This window comes from Silurus aristotelis, assembly GCF_946808225.1.
Source record: "Silurus aristotelis genome assembly, chromosome: 19".
In the NCBI taxonomy this organism is placed as follows: domain Eukaryota; kingdom Metazoa; phylum Chordata; class Actinopteri; order Siluriformes; family Siluridae; genus Silurus; species Silurus aristotelis.
Genome location: NC_139592.1, coordinates 5,876,967 through 5,893,954, shown reverse-complemented (window position 1 = coordinate 5,893,954; position 16,988 = coordinate 5,876,967). Strand labels below are relative to the sequence as shown.

General features: G+C 37.9%; 1 protein-coding gene across 4 annotated transcripts in view; it reads left to right on the top strand.

Annotated features, from left to right (window-relative positions):
* arhgef25a (Rho guanine nucleotide exchange factor (GEF) 25a) overlaps positions 1–14,244 on the top strand; it is an 84,765-nt gene extending 70,521 nt beyond the window's left edge. For 2 of the 4 annotated variants that reach the window (XM_083521121.1, XM_083521123.1), the window contains 9 exons: positions 2,080–2,169; positions 3,530–3,622; positions 4,641–4,691; positions 5,038–5,115; positions 5,224–5,415; positions 7,230–7,410; positions 8,014–8,231; positions 9,882–10,043; positions 11,710–14,244. In XM_083521121.1, coding sequence (XP_083377247.1) covers positions 2,080–2,169; positions 3,530–3,622; positions 4,641–4,691; positions 5,038–5,115; positions 5,224–5,415; positions 7,230–7,410; positions 8,014–8,231; positions 9,882–10,043; positions 11,710–11,826 — 1,182 coding nt within the window. In that variant the 3' untranslated portion in view covers positions 11,827–14,244. Of the gene's footprint in view, positions 1–2,079; positions 2,170–3,529; positions 3,623–4,640; positions 4,692–5,037; positions 5,116–5,223; positions 5,416–7,229; positions 7,411–8,013; positions 8,232–9,881; positions 10,044–11,706 lie in introns of all 4 variants that reach the window. The other 2 variants (XM_083521120.1, XM_083521122.1) reach the window with 1 other exon arrangement.
* The last annotated feature ends 2,744 nt before the right edge of the window (positions 14,245–16,988 follow it).

Genomic DNA, 16,988 nt, shown 5'->3' with positions numbered 1-16,988 from the left:
ACCTACTAGCCGCTTTCTGCTAGCCCACAACAATTACTAATCAGGAAGTGTAAGTGTAAGCTAACACATTCTCCCTCAGAGACCTGCATTTCAACTGCACGTCTTTAAACCGTTGCTTTTGCTACATCACAGCACAGCTTAAAGTTTCAAGTATATTTTGCCGCATACTTGAACTTGTACACACTAACTATTGATTAGTGTCACTCTGACTGACGTGGGAGAGAGTATGCTATCCCTCCCTCCCACTAACTCACCCAGAAAAAGTGACTATGTATAAATGCAGCATTGCCCAATCTCCCAGATCTTCTTCTAAATTTTAATATAGAACACTTTTCTCATAAATTCAGGCATTTAATCAGAGGTGGAACGAGTAAAAAAATATTCTACTATTCTAAAATATTCTACTATTCTAAGTACTGTAGCTAAGTAGTAGCTAATTAAAAATTTGTAGATTGTAAATTATAGACTTTTGCAGCAGAAAACATCTGTTATAATGTAATTTATGTCATTAAAACTACTTAAAAGTACAAAAAAAAATCCCTACTCAAATACAGTATCACGAGTAATTTGCTACTTTCCATCTCTGTAAGGCACAAGTAGTTCCGGTCTGTTTAATCATTGTAAATAATTGTAATCATAGCACCAATGACATTTCCAGTTGCATACAGAGTGAGACAGTTGACTCAATAATTTGTGACCAATATTTTATATGTAGATCAATTCTTCCCGCTAAATTGTTTCTCTCAGCACCACTGCTGCATCATGAATATGACTTACCACAACACGACGGAGACCGAGGCGTTTCCTGAGAGTCACATAGAATATACATTTACATGGCAGAGATAGAGCTGCATCTTCCTTGAGACAAACCAGGAAAAAGAATGTCTGGTTTCATTTCAATTATTATTATTATTTTTTTTTTTTTGCACTACAAAGACTTGAGTGTGAAAGGGCCATGCTTTAGAAGTCAGAAGGCACTTAAGTAAATGTTTGACTTGCTATCTGTCTGAACCAAAGAAATAAAAGCGAACTATCTATACTATATTGAATTGCATAGCTTCAGATTTTTTACATTGCGTCGTATTGCATTGAATTGCGTTGTGTTGAATCAAATCAAAATCGGATTGCACTGCATTGTGATAGGGGTGAATTATATCACATCACATCAGTGGCTGCTTTATATGTATTTTTAAAGTATTGTATCTTTGACTATGCATCGAGATGCGAATCATTTCGGCCTCAGTTTTGAAGAAGCACATTCCTAATATACATATATATTAGTGTGTGTGTAAAACAGACAGGCAAGGCAAGTGTGACAGCCAGAAGGGAACAGTCTTTCCTAGCCTGCCTCTCATATCATTATCAATATTATCAAAAAAATTGTTTAGATTGAAAGTATTGATACTTTAGTATTGATCAGTCCAGCCTTAATTCCTCTGCTTAGCACAACTACACCTTGTAAAGATGCTTTTCTTTTCTTCTCTTTTCTTTTCTTTTCTTTTCTTTTCTTTTCTTTTCTTTTCTTTTCTTTTCTTTTCTTTTCTTTTTTCTTTTCTTTTTTCTTTTCTCTTCAGCAACAGGCCATTTGCGTTGTGTTTCCTACTTCTCCACCCCACTTTTATTCTGCTTATCACGTCTTTCTATATCCAGTAGGCAGAGTCAGAATCAAACAGGTTAATTTAGCACAAATGTTCAGCAAACAACTACAGCATCTCTCTCTCTCTCTCTCTCTCTCTCTCTCTCTCTCTCTCTCTCTCTCTCTCTCTCTCTCTCTCTCTCTCTTTCCTAATGCATTTGTACCTCTCTCCATCACCCATCTACAACAGGTGCATTTTTACTGAGATGGACACTTTAATCCTCATTAACCTGAATGTCTTTCTAGTGCTTTAATGGCCTGCTGAGCCAGTACTGAACTTATGATCTATTTTGCTATTTTTGCTGATTCATCCCGCAATTATTTCTCGATATCTCTAAGTATACAGCACTTACACAAGAATCAGAGCTCTGTACTCAACTGAGACATGTACCAAACTCTTTTTTTTTTTCACTTGTACTTGTTTCTTGTTCCAACATTTACAGGAAAGGCGTCTTCACATGTATGTGGTGTACTGCCAGAACAAACCAAAGTCGGAGCACATAGTCTCAGAATACATCGACACTTATTTTGAAGTAAGTACAAATTTTTTTTCTTTAAAGAAGGTACTGAAGCAGATCTGTCTGTGCAATCATCATTTGTGTCCTCTGATTCTTACTGCTCTCTTATATGTGACTCATGCTCACCAGATGGTTCTGTATCCATTTACTTCTAGGGATGGAGGAAATAAGTGGATGTCGACTCAACAGATTTAATTGGCATTATTGTTTCTCAGTAGTGTGACGTATGACAATTGATGTTGTTGCTGGAATTTTAATGCCTAGAGTCATTAGTCATGTACAGCGCTCATTGTTGATATGACAGTACAGTGTACACTAATCATATGGATTTAAACTGATCAAACTTAAAATGCAATTCCTGCTATCAGAAGCATACTTCTAGGAAGTGTACCTTAGAATGACCCAATGCAAGATGAAGAGAGAAATCTGATATAATAGATACGACAGACACGTGACTATTGCACCTTGTCTTTACTGGCTGGATGTGGGCTGCCCTCACCATTTCTTAATATTTGGGAATTCCAGTGTATACTTCAGACATCCTATTTATAAACTGATATCAATCTGACTTATTAAACAGCATATCAAGTAATTCTACTAATACAATATATAGTGTATGCTCTTTAGTAGATAATCTAAACACACTTTAACCTAAACTGGAAACCTGTAGAGGAAACTTTGCCTATTTAAAATTCAAGGGTTCTGTTTCGATGGTAAAGCATCACCATAAAAGCATTGTTGAAAGTGTTCACGCTAACACGAACGTCAGAAAACAAAAGAAATCTCTTACTGGAGTGACTTTTTATTTGCAGGATTTGTAGTAACTGCAGGATTTTTTGTGCATCAGATTTGTACCTTCTTTATGTCTGCTACCTCCAGCGCCACCTCCTGTCTTTTAGTCAATGCCACTGTCTCTAAACCATACAACATTGCAGGTCTAACCACAGTCCTATAAACTTTTTTACTTTCACTCTTGCAGATACTCTTCTATCACAAATCACTCCTGCTATTACTTCTCTACACACTCTCCGTTACTTTTCACTGTTACTTTGCACTTAACTCCACCACGTTCAACACCTCTTCACCCTGCAACTGCACCACTCCACTGCCCACACACATGTAATCTGTCTTACTCCTACTTCTACTTCTCTCCAGCACGTACCTCCACCTCTCCAGGCTCTTCTCCACTTGCTCCCTACTCTAACCACTGCTTCCAACTTTATATGTCAGGTGTCCCAAAATGTTTGTCCATATTGAATATATGTGTTTAGGGCATATCAGTTTATGAATATTTTATTGATGGTTGTCATGTGGGATCATTGCCAAATATTACAAAACTGTTACAAAACCAGCTTGTCTTTGTGTTTGTGTGTAGGAGCTTAAACAGCAGCTTGGACACAGGTTACAGCTGAATGATCTCCTTATCAAGCCTGTGCAGAGAATCATGAAATACCAGCTGCTCTTGAAGGTGAGACAGAACGATACCGAGCACAAGCACCTTATCGATGTGTGTACACACACACTCTTTGATGCAGACACACAACCATGACCTTTTTGAAATAGATGTTTTTTAATTCGCTCAGTTAAACTCCTGGAAGATAATTAACTGATAAATTGGGCGCAGAAGTGATTGACTTGGAAACATCTTTCATAAAAGTGGACAGAACGTAATTAGTTACGTCTCTTAGTGTCATTGTTGCACGTAATGTGTTCGTAGTGTGCCTTGCTCTAGTGGCCTGTTCGATGAATCAAAAGTGGAACAGCGAATCGGAAAGTACAGTAGAAAGTAAAAATTAGCTCAGTGGTTAAGGCTTTGGTTAATCAGAAGGTTTGGGGTTCAAGCCGCAGTGTCACACTGTTGGACCCTTGAGCATGGGCCTTAACCTTTTGTGCTCCAGTTTCCTAACATCACTGGGATATGTGAAGAAAGAATTTCACCTTGATATAATGTACAAGAGCTGTATAAGAGCTGGACTGTTAAAACTGTTTTAAATAAACCTGTAACATATACTCTGTCAGGAGTGGTATGAATACTCTCAAGAAATTAAGTGGAATCTCCTCAGTGGTGGCCTTGTGATAGGTTTCTATTATGTATAGACCAGGTGGAACATAAGTAACAGATGGGCAGACAAAGTATATATTGTAAGGAATGTAGCTTCAAAAATATATATTAATAAAAAATGCTTTTTAACCTGAGAAAATTATCCTCAAATAAAGCATCGTAGTGGTTTGCTTCATTTCTGTTGTACCATATATATCCCTGAAACCCCTAATTGATTTAAGGTGCAACAATTCCACGCTGTATGGTTCGCTTTGATGGACATGATAAACTGGGATGGTAGCTGCACTGAGAAGCCAGTGTATTTATTATTTGCAGCTGTATGAAAAAATTCAGATATGGACTTGTTACCAAAAGATGATGCATACAGTTAGGATTTCTGATTCAGACACAGTGTACACAATGTACTTTCTGTCTTTCTGAGCAGGATTTCCTAAAGTATTACACCAAAGCTGGAATGGACACAGAGGATTTGGAGGTTTGGATCTATTTCTGTTACTAATTACTAATTGATAGAAGGGTGTGGAATAATATTAATGAAGGTACCAGGCAGAGCTGCATCACAAGACTCTGTCTACCATAGTGCCAATACTTATGCATAAATGATACAGAATCCTTTCTTTCTTTCTTTCTTTCTTTCTTTCTTTCTTTCTTTCTTTCTTTCTTTCTTTCTTTCTTTCTTTCTTTCTTTCTTTCTTTCTTTCTCTCTCTCTCGCTCTCTCTCTCTCTCTCTCTCTCTCTCTCTCTCTCTCTCTCTCTCTCTCTCTCTCTCTCTCTCTCTCTTTCCCTCCCTCCCTCCCTCAAAATCACTGTCCCTGCAACAGAAAGCAGTGAATGTGATGTGCTTTGTTCCTAAACGCTGCAATGACATGATGAACGTGGGACGGCTGCAGGGCTTTGAGGTACGGCGCCAGACATGAGCTGCAGTTTAGAACTGTCTCAACAAAGAAAGAAATAGTGGCATGCTCCGAGCTTTCCTGGCTCCTTTCTCACACACTTTCTCTTCGCAGGGGAAAATTACGGCACAAGGAAAGTTGCTTCAACAAGACACTTTTACTGTCACAGAACAGGACAGCAGCTTCCTGTCCAGGCCTAAGGAGAGGAGGGTCTTCCTGTTTGAGCAGATCGTCATTTTTAGCGAGCCTATTGACCGAAAGAAAGGATTCTCCATTCCTGGATACATATTTAAGAACAGCATCAAGGTGGGGTTTCTGTTTCAGAACAAATGGTTTGTGTGTGTGTGTGTGAGTGTGTGTGAGTGTGTGTATGTGTGTGTGAGAGAGAGAGAGAGAGAGAGAGAGAGAGAGAGAGAGAGAGAGAGAGAGAGAGAGAGAGAGAGAGAGAGAGAGAAAGTCAGAATTACAGCTTGACCAGATGTATTTTTGGATCTAATGATTTTGATCTAATGATTCAAATCTAATGACTCAGATTTAAGTTCATTAGACGTGTTCGGTAACGTTACCCCCCCCTATCAGTAGCCGCAATCTAATCTGCAGTATTATTAGTGCCTTGTGACCTTTGCTAAAAATGCCAGGTATAACCCAGTGACTCTTTCTTTCTCTATGCTCCCATAAGGATTATATTACGCTTGCTTTGTTTGTACTAATGCCTTATATCAAAGTTTTGCTCAACACATTTTTCTTATTATTACAATATGAACATATGGCAATAGATGGCTGTGCAAAGTGATTTTGCAATATCAGTTTTGAAACCATTGCCTTTTTATTTCCACGGAGGTTGAAGACCTTAATGGTGTAATTTAATAAAAAAAGTAAGTATCCTAGTGTTTATGATAATGATTTGGCCTTTTGTAATTATTACATCATTTCCTACTCATAAGGATTTGATCTGATAGTAAGTGGTACGTTTTCATGGGATTTCACATTGGACAATTCACATTGAATTGCTTATAATCATTTTGTCATGGGATTCACATATATAAAGGATGTAAGTGCAGAGTATTTTGAGCAGAGTAAACAAAAACACGAACAAATGAATGAAAAAAGGTGTTAGTAAAACCAAGTACTTATAAAGGGTGCAGTCAGCATTCCACTTCAAGGTGTTCAATAGGGTTGGGGTCAGAGCTCTATAGCAGACCACTCACTATCTTCCAACCCATGTTAAGCATACTTTTATGGAGCTGGCTTTGTGCACAGGGGCATTGACATGCTTTGATTTGGGTCCCCTAGGTAAAGTAAAGGCGAATTTAATGCTACCACATCCAGAGTCATCCTATACAATTGTGTGCCTCCAACATTGTGATAACAGTTTAGGAGCCACATGTGGCTGGAAAAGTTCGGTGTCCTAATTCTCTTGCCCATATAGTGTAAATTCAATTCAATTATAAAACAAAGTTCACTTATATTTTAATTTATCCCATGTATAATTGTGGCATTCCCGATGAGCAAGCCTGAGCTGACTGTGGGAAAGAAAAACTCTCTTAGATGGTATTAGGAAGAAACTCAAAATGAGAACCCATCCTCATTTCACACCAAGAGTGTAATTATAAATCATTAATACATTTCAAACACTGGAGTGTAAGAAATCTCATGAGCACCGGTGTGTGTAATTATGAGTAATGTCCTTTCTAAGGTTTAATACAGTCAGTTAGAGATGTGTACCCAGGTGCTCCTCAACTCATAAATCAGCTTAACATCTGAAATCATTATAGATTTAACACCAACTCCTCCATGCCAGAGCCTTTATGTGTAAAATTGAAGCAACATTGATAAGTACCGGTGAAGATGAACACAAGACTGAGAGTGAAGTGCAGGGTGTCATCAAATTCATGCGCTCATAAACAATGAAACAGGAAACACGTGTGTTAGATCAATGACGTGTGATCACGTGATCATGTGACAAAGACATGGAATTGTAGTGGCTTTTAAGAAACATAGATTTTAGCCTATAATCCTGACACATACACAATAATGACATGTTGAAGCCAGCTGTAACAGAGTGAATGTTCATGAAGCGAGTACATCATGTTGAGATTTTGCTCTGGTGTCTGTTTCAGATGAGTTGTCTGGGTATGGAAGCGTGTGTAGACGGTGACCCGACCCGCTTTGCACTGACGTCCCGCGGTGCTGACGGCAACACTGTACGCTTTGTCCTGCAGTCTTCCTCGGTGGAGATCAGCAGGTCCTGGGTAAATGACGTGAACCAGATCCTGGAGACACAACGCAATTTCCTCAATGGTGAGCTTTAATCACCTCCTTTCGCATTTTAAGAAGCAGCAGAGCTCTTGAGAATTGGATTGATTCATGAAAAAATGTATAAGGAATTATTTTGGATTTAATACTGAGATATTTAATCTCACATACACACACACACACACACACACACACACACACACACACACACACACACACACACACACACACACACACTCTCTCTCTCTCTCTCTCTCTCTCTCTCTCTCTCTCTCTCTCTCTCTCTCTCTCTCTCTCTCTCTCTCTCTCTCTCAGAGGATCAGGATTAAAAGGGCTAAATCGTTTTTAAAAAATTCAACTTCTGAAGGATTTCAATGAATATTGTCAGTGTGTTCATGCAGACATAAATATTCTACATTAGAAACCTAAAATAAACACCATGTTCATTTGGATTAATGTTAATGTTAATTCGTTTCATCCTTAATAGCTGCCTGGTCATAGTTATTTCAATAGTTTCAATGAGTCTTTTAGTCAGTTCACTTTTTGAGAAATAAAAACAATGTACTTCCAGCCAAACATCGAAAACTACCCCCCCCCCCCCCCAATTTGCCTTTGCAGTATAACTTTTGGTGATGTTTTGTTTCTTAGCCCTGCAGTCACCCATCGAGTACCAGAGGAGGGAGAGTAAGAGTAACAGTCTGGGACGCACCATGAGACCTCCAGTGTGTGCAACATCTGGCCTGAGGCCTCACTCCTCAGCCTCCATGGACAGACATAGAGCACCCTGCCTGCGTGCCTACAACACGTCCCTGCCCTCCCTCTATTTGTCCAGCCAGGGCCATGGTGACACATCTGCACAGCTGGAGGTATACTTCTCATAAACATACACACTTGAGATGAGCTCTGGCATCTGAGACACACACACACACACACACACACACACACACACACACACACACACACACACACACACACACACACACACACACACTCAGGAAGGCATCTGTGGCCTCTTATTTTATAATATATGCTTTAAAGCAATACTCCGCTCTTTAACTGTAGCCCACTCTAGCACATCTGTAGCATGTATCTCATGACTATTCTAACTAATTTAACCTGATTTCATTTATTAAGAAATGAACAGAGAGCCTACTGACTGCTTAACTCTCATATAATGTAAGAGCAGTTTTTGAATTTTGTTAATACATGTTTAAAATACATGAAGATGTAATGAGAATCCAGAATAAGGGAGGAGATAAGGCTCCAGTGGTTAAGGTATTCACTTTGGATCAGAAGGTCACTAGTTCAAATCCCAGCACCACCAAACTGCCACTACTGGGCCCTTGAGCAAGACAGTTAACCCCCGAATGCCCAGTTGTAATTCACTCTGGATAAGGTTGTCTGTTAAACGCTATAATGTGATGTAATGTAGAATCAGATTTGACAATAAAGGTCTCAGGATGACATGCTATAGGAAAAAGCTATTATTTTGCTCGTTTTTCCTGAAAGGTTTTACTATATCCATGATTGATCAGAAAAATATTTGACAATACTGCATTCTTGCATTTCTTTATATTCAGTAAGAACCAGTAACACAATAATATACTTATCACATTTAGGGGCGATATTAGTGTAGCTATTCAAGTCAAATCAAGAGGTTTTTATTGTCATTTCTACTATACACAGTGGTACACAGTACACAGTGAAAATGAGACAATGTTCCTCCAGAACCCTGGTGCTACACTAAACAACATAGAGCTACAACACACAAAATAAAGCTACATAAAGTGCATCGAGTGCAACCTAGTGCAAACAGTGCAGACGACAAACATTGCAGACAGACAACACAAGACAGTGTGAGACAATACACAACACAAGAGAGCGCTGACCAGTAAACATACTGTATACTCTGGATATACAGTACTGTGCAAAGAGGACTATAAAAGACTATGAAGTATATAAGTATATGTAAACAAACATAATGCAGTGCAAAAACAGCAGTAGCAGCAGTCGAGAGGTGGAAAAAACAGTATAATAGGGTAAAGTATAAATACTAAATAAATATGGTGGTGGAATGGATTGAAGTGAGTAATTCCTCCAATTAGTGAGGAAGGAACCTGAAGGAATACCATGCGGTGGACATACTAAACCAAACACAAACATTAACCTGAACTCATCAAGTAGAAAGCCTGGTTTTTATTCCTGTTATTCTTTTAGCACAGAAATAAATGGTACAATAAATTTTCACACATAGACATGTACACACACATTGACAATATTTGAGCACAAACACAAATGTGTCCAGCCAATAGAACTGGATTTATAGAGCTCTTGTTGGATGAGATATAATAACACAGTAAAAAAAAAATATATATATATATCACCTGATTTCAACTGATCAGAACCGGGAAGCTTGGAAGACTCCTTAGGAATCAAATTTTTTCAGGATCAGTCTGGAAACCATATGCTGATTTCTGTATGAGTGTGTATAAGTGTGTGTGTGATTGTGTTTACAGTTAACACAGCGATGCAAGCTGGACTCCCGGCTGGAGGCCCAAACTGTTACTCCAACTCATGTTCAGCTGTCGTTCAGTGAGGAGCCCAGTTTCTCACATGCTGTCCACTCCTGCCAGACAGTGTCAAACGGCGTCTATCCTGCCAACACACAAGGCTCACAGGTGCGCACGCTGTCATTCACACATCTTTAAAACATGGCTGTAAGACAAATCCTTGCCTTTAAACGGCTGACGTGGCTGCAGGTTTCCATTCCAACCAAACAGGAGCCACATCTGATTATTTCTCCTGCTTAATCGGTTCATCTGGAGACTTTCAGACGTTTATAACGTGTGACTCGTGTTGGAACGAAACTTGTATTAAATTATATTATTCGCTGAAGTCTGGACATCTCTGATTAAAGATGTCCCGTCTGAAAAGAAGCTTCAGCACGCCCCCTTCTGGAAGCTAGCGAAAACACAACAGGAGAGTTAGTTATACTACATCTTTTTGTTTAAGAATAAATAATATTAAACAACCTAAAGTGCATGTCAACGGATAAGAAACTAGGCTTTCCTCATTCTTCTTGACATATTTACTCAACCTGGATCTAAATATCCTTTCACAGCTTTTCTTCAAAAGTATAATTTTTCTTGTAAGTTTTATTCTTGTCAGTTTATTTCCTAAGTATTACAACTATTTTGGTAATCAGGAAAACATTTTTGCATAGTTTGATAAGAAACCTTTCCGTTGGAAAACCATAGGCGTGCAAACTTTTGCCCTGCAACAGCAAACAGTGAGCGGTCCTGTAATTAACAATCAAGGAAAGGAAACAGAGACGAGCAAAACAGGAAGTAAAATCCAAAACAAAAGCATGTGACACTGTTGCCATTGAAACTAATTGAGAAAAAGATAATAAAGCATGTCTTGCATGAAATTTTTTCCATGAATACAGCAACTGTATAAGTACTGCATATGACCAGTGCGTAACAAGTGTCCCACACCTGCAACTTCTCTGGCGTCTGAGTTCTGTTACCCGGCTACGCCCTGTGACCCATTAGTACTGTCTGCTCCTGACTGGCAGCTTAACAATAGCTGTGTTGGCTTGGATTGTTTATCATGTTTACTCAGGACTGCAGGCCTTTTCTACTAAACAAACAGGAAGGAGAAAGGAAAGAGATCCTTATCGACAGCCTGATTGTTCTCGTCCCACGCCGGCTTTGGAGTTAAGTGGTGTTTTGATGGCGAATGGTGCACAATCAAAACACACCTCAGGATGGATTTTTTGGGAACGTTCAGTTCTGGAAGGAATGAGTGGTCATTTTGTTTCCCTCGGCTCACTGTTTCTGTGAAACAGCCAGTACTTTCCCTTATTTTTCAATGCTCACTTATTTTGGGACTAAAATAGTCTCAATTAATTGTGCTGGTTTGTAATGAGTGAGAAAAGAAACGTGATGTTCTGCAGTGTGACAGCACGAAGGGGTAGAAAGAGCATGGATGAATCTGGACATATTGAAGATGTGCTGAGAAGCAGAACATGTACCACGTCTTTTGGATCCGTATTCAGATATTCATTTCACGTTTTGGTGATACTCTGCATAGTGCCGTGATTCATTCACAGAGATTTACTCTCAATTATAGCTCTTAAAAAAGAACAGCTTTGACAGCAAAAGCTCCAAGTATAACATGCTTAGGTATTAGTTGAAAATTGCTCAGCTGTATTAAATGCCAGATGTTATTAATAAAAACCTTTTGGAAATGCTGTAGCAATGTTTTCTGGTGCTGAAATAAAGGAAATGTTTGGTGTAATAGATATTTCTTGCTTTGTTTTTTCTCTATGTAACCCAGCAGGCAGGAGAAAGTTTTACCAGAGCACCATTGTGGGAGACAGGACTATCAGCTCCAGGTCCATCCTCCAGCCTACAGCACTCCAATCACCTGGCTCAGCTGGATGAAGATGAACTTTGAGCTGTCTTTGAACTCTGACACTGGCTGCCTTAGGAGCCTGTTACAACCTGGATGTGTCTCATTTAGCGACCTGGATGGTTTATTCTTATCCTGTCCTTTACTCGCTTTCTGACGTGAATGACCAAGTGACTTTTATTTCGGCTTTATTTCTTCCTCCTTGCTTTTTTCCAAAAAAAAACAAAAAAAACAACATTCCTGCATCTGGAGGTCACTGGAGCTGAATGAATTTTTGACGTGTGTGAATGTGCATATGAGTGTGTAAGTGCGCATGTGTGTGCGCGTGGTTAAAAAATTGCTTCAGTGTTGCAAACATGTAGAGTATTTTTTTTCCCTCAACAATGTGCTCTGCGGTTCTGGGGACTAATAGCTAGCATTACAGAGCCGATGCGAGGCTCTAGGCCTGTTTACAAAGTCACTATTTTTATCTCCGGCCTGCTGGGATACGTACATTCTCCAAAAGGAGCCAATTTGAAACAGACTGACGATACAGTATATATTTGTATATACCGTACATTAAAGAGCGACTCTGTGCATGAAGACGCAGTGGCTTGAGTGCCTCTTCACTGAATATGGACATTTCCAGTGCTTTGTTTCTGAATTCTGTTTCTGTACGGTGCTGTCTGATCTGAGAGCAGATACAGTGCTCCCCAAGAGGCCCACAGCTGCCATGATCTAAGGCTAAAGGTCACACATGCCTCCCTGCAGCTGCAGCTACTGCTCAACACGTCAGGCTGTTGACAGTTGGAGGAAGATGCGACCATTTCCGTATGCATCCGTTACACTTTGGCAGAGAAGCATGCATGCACTCAGTGTGCTCTGGGATGTCTAAAGGAAAATGCTGTTCATTATTCCACGATAGACAAACAGAGCGAGAAGCCTTACAGTATGACAATCTTTACATGTAATAACTGATCCCTGTTTAAAGCCCTTATCATCATGATGCATGCCTTGTAACTTACTCTTTACTCCCTAAATAACTAAAACCAAATCCAACAGCATATCAGAAATGTGATGAGCCTTTAATGAAAAACTCCTTCGGTGGTACATCGCCTTCTGCCAAAAGGAGTTACCTAAGTTACTCTTAAACGTAGGCAATGCAAAAATAAAAAAAATCATCCCATTTTACATTTATGGCATTTGGCATACGCCCTTATCCAGAGCAACTTACAATTATCTCATCCTTACAACTGAGCAGTTGAGGGTTAAGGGCTTTGTTCAAGGGGGCCCAGTATTGGTAGCTTAGTGGTGGTGGTGGGATTTGTACTTCTGATCAGAGGTCCAACATCAACAAGTTAACCCTTCTGATGAATATATGTATAAAAAAAAAAGTATTAATTTACATGATATAAAATACAAAGGCATTTACATATATGCTCACACTGCCAAATATCTTCATCAGTAAAAACCTCGTAACTAAAAGGAAACTGATCTTATTTTTCCACTGTGCCAGTATATTGTTACAATTATTCCCTATTAGAAGATATGACATTAAAAAATTATTTTAACTGCTTTGGGAAAAATACAATCTGAAATACTAAATTAAGGATTTTATATTTAGTTTTTTTTTTTTTTTTTTTTACTTAAAAATATGTTTTGCAGTGCAATCAGTGAATTTCTTTCTTTTTTTTTACTGACAGAATTCACGTTTGATATTTGTGCTCAGTAGGCACACAGTTTAACCAGTAGAGGCCACCATTGAGCTTCTGAACGCAGTCAGCATGGCATTTGCTTTACTGAAGTGAACTATGCACTTTTTTATTTATAGCTCAAAGTGGCATCCAAAAAATTGTCATAGCTCAAATCTACATTGCAGTAAGAGAAATAATGTGGGGGGAAAAAGGGGACAGTATGAATTCATTAATTCAAATAATGTTATTTCGCTTTATTGTGTTTTTTTTTTTTATCTATTACTTAAACATCTGTTCGCTAGAAAAGGCAAAATGTTCCACTTGCATTCAATAACCAAACCTAAATCATTTACAATTCAGTTAAAATGCTAAAAAACCATGCCCAAATAACCACATACTGCCTATGACTGGCTGCACTTTACACATTAGGGATGAAAATGGTGTAATATAATAAAAAAAAAATGTTTGTGAAAGATTTGCTCCGTATTCTTAAAAAAAAAAAAAAAAAAAAAAGAAGATTCAGCAATCAACTACCATTTGAAAGTCTAATCCTAAAGTACTGTCTCAAGTGAATGTTCCACAGTCTACATGCTCTTGTCTTTTAGATAATATAGCCCTGTATTGAGAATGGCCTCTCCTCTGCTGCCTTTGCACAAATCTAGACTTTTGCATGCTTTGTTGCAGATGTTTTAGTCAGAGAAACAGGAAAGACAGACAAGACAGGAAGAAAAAGTGTCTCTGTGACAGATCTCGTTGTATCGTATGAAATAAACTGTCTTTTTGTAATACACTGATTATGAGGTCTCGACATTTTTGATACTTGAAAACAATGCGCAAGCTGACTATATAAAGATGCATCAAGACTGAACTGGAATGAACGAGTACTACAATATTGACAGTTAATGTACTAGTTATTGTTAACTATTAAATGAGTAATTACTCTGTAAGTAATAAAAAACGATAGAGAATTCATTATGAACTAAAATTTCTGAGCCAGTTATGCACTATAAATCAATTTGTGTGTGTGTGTGTGTGTGTGTGTGTGTGTGTGTGTGTGTGTGTGTGTGTGTGTGTGTGTGTGTGTGTGGAAGTGTTTCAGGTACACCCTTTGCTAACAGACAGTCATGAGTCAAACACTGATTGATACCCGTTAAAATTATCATATGCCCATAACGTTCTTTTCAACTACATAAAAAAAAATCATGAAAATAAAGCCATGGGTGTTGTGGCAAGTTAAAGTCAGGAGTTTCTTCCACCATTTATTACTTTCAAACTGTTGATGCTAACCTGTATGTTTGTGCTAAGTAGATACCAGTCAAAACAACAAAATGCACGCTCTACCCTGATTGGTGGCTTACTGAGTGCTTGACCAGTCAGTATTTATCCAATCATAAATAAAAGGGAAAGATTGATTTTGCAAAATTTAGTTAAAAGTAAGATATTTGACTTTTAAATGTAGTGAAGTTAGAGTCTCCCCAAATGCAACAATTTTAGTAAAGTATAAATATGCGTAAAAGCTATTTACTTTTCAACACTGCTAACAGTTGCAGCCATGCAATCTCTATAGACAAACATTTATAGTAGAATGACTTTAAACAGGGTAGTGTTTAAAGGATGCAAACTATGCCACAAGCCATTGTGTGAATTGTTTGCCCTAGCTTTGCCTTAGTCAACTATTAAAGTTATATAGAAGCATTTACAAGCATTCTCACTTACAAATCTGTGGGCTGAGCAGCTGCACACAAGAATGAAATGCAATAAATGCAATGGCAAGTGTTTTTTTACATTGTGATGCACCTTGTCACAATATGTAGCCCTTATTGCACCTATTACATGTAATATTATTATATGCAATCATTTCAATTATTGTTACATGTGCAATCATTTATTTAACTGTATAATTGTAATCTATATACTGCTGCTACACATTTCGTACAGTATATTTCAATAGGGTTCGAAATCAATTGATTGTACAACATCTATACTTTAATTAATGAATTAATTTAATCTTTTTTACAACTGCAACCTCACATTTTCCTTGTGAGATCAATCAAGTATTCTGATTCCAATAACCTATATTACCAACCCAGTGATGAACTACTATGCTCGGAAACATACTTTTTATTCCAGAGCAATACCTTTCAAATGCAGGATTAGAAAAATCTTGAATCCAGGATTTACCAATAATCTGAAATTAGCTTTCAGGTGTAATTTTAAGATCACTATAAGTAATGTTAATACTGCTGCATTAAAAAATATTGTTTAGTAGTGTTTTGGAAGAAAATAAGACAACTGCGGCCACATTTACCATGCTGTTTTTTTGTTAGCTAAAATGGAAGTTAAATTAATATTAACTTTAACTAAATTATACTTTAAGATGATGCAGCTGAGTTTGGAACAATTGTGAGATGATTACATCTGTTTCCAGTAATTTGATTAAAACAAAGAAAGAAAGGAAAAATCTTACTTGTTTATGCCCACTTTAGGTTTAAATCTAACGGCAGATGAATTAATAAAGAGCATTAAACAGATGAAAGTAAAAATACAGATATTGCCTTTTTGTCTTTCTTTACATTGCTTTCAGGAGCAAAAGCCTAAACAACATGGTAAGTAGAAAAGTATTTATGCAGGCATCTGGTTCATTTGTTCTCAAGCAAGGTCACATTCTGGGCACAGTGGAGCAGTAAAAAGCTAATAGGAGCATCTCTGTGATATACATGACTACTGAGAGAAGGTGCTATGTCATTCACTTGCAGAAAGGCGACGAATCAAAGCAACTGGTGTCACTAGCGGCAGGACCCGAACAGCCGGGGGTCTATTCGCTGTGAGATCCAGCTGAGTGTCCTCCTCACTGACTGTTGACTCTATCATCACCGGTGAGATAGGAAAAAGCCATTAAAAGACCACATGACTGTGAACTTGATGGCATCAGGTCAGAGTCTTAACAATTTACGATAAGGTGTAAAATGTCTGAGAGCTTTACAGTCATTTCAACCCTTTAAAGTGTTTCCTTAACACCCAGAAACAATGGCCACACAAAAATTAGCATCTACAGTACTGTCAAATTTACATTTGAATCATGGTATAGTGTGACCTAGCACTCATGTGATGTTAGATTTAATATTAGACATACATTTAAGCATATTTCACATTAATTAGGATGTGAGTGTGTCCTAGAAATTAATTAGACAAGAATTGAAGGGGTTTTCGTTGTCGATTTTATTATTCATTTTTCACATGCTTTAGTTTTAATAGAACTGTATGCCATATAAACATTACAAACATTACAACACTCTCTGAGGCCCAGAATGAAATCAGGGTTTATTTGCAAACGTCCAGGAAATGTACATTTATAGCAAAGAAATTATTTGAGTGCAAATTGCTGCTTTAAATTTATATCGGAACGATAATGAATAATTACAGACCATCAGACAAATGGAAATAATTATCTAAATTCATTATACAAAAAGAACAAAATGTGGCAAAGATTATTAAGGCAATATTTTCTGTAAAAAAAAAAAAGGACCCAATTAA